This window comes from Natrix helvetica (genome assembly GCF_964273705.1).
Source record: "Natrix helvetica genome assembly, chromosome: 10".
In the NCBI taxonomy this organism is placed as follows: domain Eukaryota; kingdom Metazoa; phylum Chordata; class Lepidosauria; order Squamata; family Natricidae; genus Natrix; species Natrix helvetica.
Genome location: NC_138561.1, coordinates 22,761,442 through 22,766,645, shown reverse-complemented (window position 1 = coordinate 22,766,645; position 5,204 = coordinate 22,761,442). Strand labels below are relative to the sequence as shown.

The 5,204-nt window shown below is 53.7% G+C and overlaps 1 protein-coding gene across 3 annotated transcripts; it reads right to left on the bottom strand.

Annotated features, from left to right (window-relative positions):
* Positions 1-223: 223 nt before the first annotated feature.
* Positions 224-4,719, bottom strand: LOC309397145 (putative G-protein coupled receptor 21). 3 transcript variants are annotated; one of them, XR_014176216.1, is made up of 3 exons: positions 3,154-4,719; positions 1,756-2,296; positions 224-1,508 (listed from the first exon to the last, which is right to left on the bottom strand). XR_014176216.1 is itself a non-coding variant. In XM_081962906.1 (3 exons), the coding sequence occupies exons 1-3, from the start codon at positions 4,232-4,234 to the stop codon at positions 1,943-1,945; spliced, it is 1,305 nt and encodes a 434-aa protein (XP_081819032.1). In that variant the 5' UTR covers positions 4,235-4,719; the 3' UTR covers positions 224-1,942. The 3 variants fall into 3 exon arrangements, 2 of the variants coding, with proteins under 2 accessions (XP_081819032.1, XP_081819031.1); XM_081962906.1 differs by having other exon boundaries at positions 224-1,957; positions 2,088-2,296; XM_081962905.1 differs by having other exon boundaries at positions 224-2,296.
* Positions 4,720-5,204: the final 485 nt, after the last annotated feature.

Sequence of the window (5,204 nt, the reverse complement as noted above, 5' to 3'; positions counted from 1 at the left end):
TCTTTCATTATTAAGGTTTTCTGCTGAAATCCTGTGCTGGGAAGCATTTCCCTCCCCTTCTGTCCATCGGGATGTTGTCCTGGAAGAGGAACCAGATCCTCAGTGGCAACTTCCTCCGGGTAACTCAAATTATTGGTTAGTAATACCCCCTCGGCCCCCTCACCAGGCTTCCCTTCATCCCACGAACACACTGCGGTGGAAAAACATATTAAATCCAAAGTCCTTTATTTTTATTTAATACATCCAAATGTCATCTTTAATATGTTTTATCCAAGAAAGTACAGTAAACAATTCAATAAAGGCAAGATGAAAAGCGTGTTCACAGAACATTTCAAACCATAGTTTTAAAAAAATATATCAAAAAAGAAAAGAAAAGAAGAAGAAGAAGCAGATTTGAACGGTGATAAAAGGCATTTCTCATAAATCCTGCACATAATAACCAAGGCTGGGAAAGGTGCCCGAAGGGAAGACAGGAGGGGGACTGGGCGTGGGGTGGGGATGGGGGTCAGAAAGAAAAACCAAAAGGTTCTGACATGCCACCCTAGACCCGCCTCTCCTCCACAGAAGCCCTGCTGGCATTCCTGAGCAGCCTTGGGCAGAGCCCTCCTCCCTTCCAGCCCAGCGAGATGAAGGTGCCCGCTGGGAAGTGTGGCAAGGGCAGCCCAAGGGAGGGGGATGCTTTGGCCACGGCTGGCTGGCTAATTAATTCCCACAGCAGAATTCCTGGCCTGACCAGCGCTGCCCTACCTGTATTTCCAAGGTGTTGGCAGAGTGAGGCCCACAAGTCAAGACGAGCAAAGCTGCCTCTATTGTGGCACCCATAAAAACGGGCAAAGCTTCAGCCCCTCTGCCACATCCACATCTGGGCTCTTCTGTCCAGGCCCTGAGGTCCCTCGTGCTGCATTTTATTCCATCCCAGCACACAAAACAAACCATTCCTCTTAAATTGGGGGCAGGAAAAACAAAGACGAGACTTTGATCTGTCCCAAGTAGATCTCTGCTCTCAGCCCAGTATATAAAAATATAAAAAAGCTCAGTATATAAAAATTAAGGAAAGGGAGGAGAGAGAACAGGGAAAGACAGTTAAAGAGGTGAGGAAGGAAGGAAGGAAGGGAGGGAGGGAGGGAGGGAGGAAGGACTGACTGGGCCAGTAATATGGGGCAGTGTGGGAAACCTGCAGTGATCGGCCACAAGCCAAAGAGGCTTAAGGGTCTTGGAACATGCCCCAAGATAGGAGGAGGACCCAACCAAGGGTATGTCCTAAAATACTACCAAGGAGGGCAAATCACATTCATAACTTTCTTCTTTCAGGAAACTGATTAGCATAACATATGAAGGCTAATCAGCAAAAGACAGAGATGCATGTTTCTATAATAGAGGAGCCCCCCCCCCATTTCCCTCCCCCTTCAGTTGACGGGGGGACCAGTCTGCCCAACTGTTGTGGCGGAGTCCATGGATCCAGCTAAAACCTTCTCTTAAATCTCTAGTGAACAGCAAAAGTCCAGCCACTAAAAGAAGGGAATTAAAAGGGAGTGAGCTTGTCTTGCAAATCCTGGGCCTGGTTTCCTTTCCATGCTTTGGCCAAGCAAATTGGTCATGAAGGGAAGGCAGAGGGTAAAAGGCAGAGGATGTGAGAACTGCTCACCCCGGAGATCTATTTTATTCCGGATGCTCCCAGAGCCTCCCCTGAGGGTGCTTTCTCACATTCCCCCGTGAAGGCCTGGCACAGAGCCCACCTTGTTCTCCGTCACCCACCTCTGATCTATGTCCTTGGATGGTCCTGGAGAATTCTGCCTGGAAGGTCAGCCAGCAGGGGAGGGGGCTGCAGTCACGTTTTCAGTTCAACTGACTTGATAGATGGACCCATTTCCTGAAATACCTTCCAGGTGACAAATACTTCTTCAGTCCCGCAAAAGCCACGGACACCGGGGGCCTTTAAGAGCTACAAACCCCCTCCCTGTAAGAAGACCGGATTGGGTTCCTGCAGGCCATCAGCCATGCCGGGGAAGAGGCAGGCCGTTGCTGGAAGGCGACGCACCAAGGGAGCATCCTGGGGAAGGGCCGGGAGGCTCCCAATCCATCCTCACCTGAGCAGAGATGCTGGGGAGGGGCTGCGTCCGCAGGTCCTGCTCGGTTAGACAGCAGGTCAAGCAATGCTTTTGTCCAACCATCTGGACTTTGTGCCGGAAGTTCCTGTTGACCCAGAAGTAGACAAAGCAGTTGAGGAAACCGCTGCCAATGGGGAGCCACAAAGCAACGAATTCCAGCCAGTCGGGGACTCTTTCCTGAGTGATTGCTGGGAAAAGAGAGAGAGAGAGACAGACAGACAGACAGACAGACAGACAGACAGACAGACAGACAGGAGTGAGTAAGTTTCTGCAGGGTGTTTGCATTTTATCTGGACATCTTGGCTCCTTCCTCCTGCCTGAGGTGACTTCAAGGCTTCATCGTTTATATCAGGCTGATGCCTTCAAGGCACCCAGTGGTACAACAACCAGAATTCTCAGGAAATGTTTCATTTCAGGATTATGGGACTCAGAGCAAGCCTGGAGAATGGCTCGCCCAGTGGGAGCTGCGTCTTTTGACAAAGCAGATTTCTTTTGAAAAATTACAAGCTTGTAAATCAAAAACTAAGAAGTTGACTGCAGCCTCTTGCCTTCTTGTCTTTAGAAGACCATCTCCACCCCACCTTGACCTCCGGACACCACCCCTGCTCACTCAGACCGCAGCTCCGAGCACTGCCCCAGCTGCTCCTGCCTCAGATGGAAAGGGCCAGGCTTAACCTCAGCACCGAGTGCAAATTATGCATCAGCCTTCGGCCACCTGGCATTTTGCAGGCGTGCAGAAAGGCCTTTGTGTGGGGAGAGATAATGGGGATTGCACAGGGACAGATCACTGCCTTGGGAAGGCCGATTACAACGTAACTGCTCATTACAGCTGCCAATATCCCTTTTGAACAGTTGAGAGCCAATCCCCGAGGGCCCCCCACCCTCTTGCCTGCCGTCTGCTGCCCCACCCCTATATGTTCTCTTCCTTGACCACAGAAGACTAAGAACTACCATAGCTGCCTTCTCGCGTGGCATAAACCTGCACCTGCACCTTTGCTGGCTGGGTGGGTGCTGCTGTGCCACCCGCTTGCTCTGGGGCACTTACAGTTGTACACAATGGTGCCTATGCACGGGGCCCAGCAGAGAAAGAAGGCGAACACGACCGGGAGCAGCACTTGGGCAGCAGCGTCCAGCTGGAGCATCCGAAGCCTCTTGGGCCGCCCTGCCTTTCCTAGCAAGCCCACGTCCTTTCCTCGCTGGCGCTGGGAGCGGGCCACTAGCCAGAGGCGCATGTTGGTGAAGGCGATGGTTGCAGCAGATGGGCAGAAGATGGTGCCAGCTATCCAGAGGGAGTAGAAGGGGTTGGAACCATAGTCCGGCTCACACAGCAGGGCGGCCGCAGAGAAGCGGACCTGGAGCACGGCCACAGGGGCTGGGATGGCCAACGGCACCAGGAGGAAGGCGGGCAGTAGCCAGGCGGCCGCGATGAGCAAAAGCACCCGCCTGGGGCTCAGGAGGCGGCCGTAGTGGAGAGGGAAGAAGACGGCCACGTAACGCTCCAGGGAGACCCCAGCCAGGGAATAGAGGGAGGCCCCGAAGAGGCTGGAGTTGATGAAGGCCACCACCCGGCAGTAGACGGCCTCTTCTCTGGCAGCCTCCTTGGGGGCCCCGGGCCCCAACTCCAGGCTCCGGTAGAGGTTGAGGGGCACCACCAGGACTGCCAGAGCGGCATCCGACGCAGCCAGCGAGAGCAGCATGAAGCGGCTGCTGTGGCTCCAGCCAGACACCGAGGAGGCCAGCACCGCGATAGCCAGCCCGTTGCCCCCCATGACCAGAAATCCCAGCACCCCCAGGAGGGTCACTTTGACCAGCCAGGTCTGGCAATAAGGTGGCTGGCCACAAGGGTCGGGCGGGCATGGGCTGTGTAGCCAGGCTGGCTTGGTCTTGTCCTGGGGCTCATGCACTGTTGTCAGCTGTGTCCCTCTGCTGGTGGTGGGGCTTCCCTCCCCACTCAGGAGGAACCCCCCTCCCCTGCCTTTGTCCAGAAACCTCTGGTGCCAAGGGCCTGGCAGCTTGGGTCCTCTGGCCGAAGGGGCCTCTGCCCAGGTCTCCCCCTTGAGAGCAAAAGCCAGGAGCAGCAGCAGGAGGGCCCAGAAGGGGCTGCCGGAGGCCTCGAGGAGGGCCATGAGGGCTGCTCTTGCTGTTGCAGCTGCAGGGAAGAGGCTTGGCCTCTGGAAGCAGCGCCTTATATGGCCTGCCTCCCGTCCCTCCTCAGGCTGCCCAGGGAGCCCAGGGAGGCAGAGGGACGCCAAGCGCTTCACCTTCCCAACCTTGAATCTTTAACCCCGCCAGGTGAGCGGCCCAAACTGATCTTCTCCAAGTTGACCCTGCTGACAGTGGGTCATGGGTAGTGTAGTCCAACGGCCTTGGGGGACTCAGCTGAGGAGAGGTGGGGCAGGACTTTACCTGGAGTTTCAGCAGTGAGTAGAAAACCCAGAATTTTGGACTCTTATGAGGAGAGAAATGTCAACATCTGCCTATTTTCCTCTCCAGATGCCTATAGGACATCTGGAGATTTTCTAGGCTTCCCCAACCGCTGCCTTTTCCCAATAAAGTTCTCCTTTCTGCTGTTTTTCTATGGTCATCTACCTGGAGTATTTTCAGAATTAGAGCCTCTGTTTCTAAAAATGTCTGGAAACAAAGGAAACTGGGATGTAATGATGATTCCAATTGACTAATTTCTGGGGGAGGGATAGACTGGGTCACATCCTGATGCTAACAAATCGACCCCTGCAATCTTTTATTGCAAAATGAACAGTGTGACAGTGAGTCGTGGTTCCATCTGACTTGCAAGCCCCAAACTCCTTTGTTCCAAGGCAGCTTCCAACACTGACCAGGAAGGATCAGAAGGGAATCAGATGAGATCTTTCTTTAGGCCTCTCCCCTCTCAGCCTGATTTGCTTGAAACCTCATAGATCCTAGATCAGTATGTGTCCACCTCAGCAAATTAATTCAGTTGGACTTCAATTCCCAGAATCCCCCAGCCAGCCATGATGCCTTAGCTTAAAGCTCCTGAGGTTGAGAAACATTGGGGGAGGCCTTCGGTTGACCAACTTGCTTCTCTAGGTACCGCCTGGCTCTGGAGTAGCTGCCTTC

Bases quoted from the DNA above. Each gene is read 5' to 3' on its own strand.
- LOC309397145 (XM_081962905.1), bottom strand. From the start codon at position 4,234: ATGGCCCTCCTCGAGGCCTCCGGCAGCCCCTTCTGGGCCCTCCTGCTG. The intron at 2,297-3,153 runs GTAAGTGCCCCA...CTCTTTTCCCAG, and splicing joins AGGCACCATTGTGTACAACT to CAATCACTCAGGAAAGAGTC.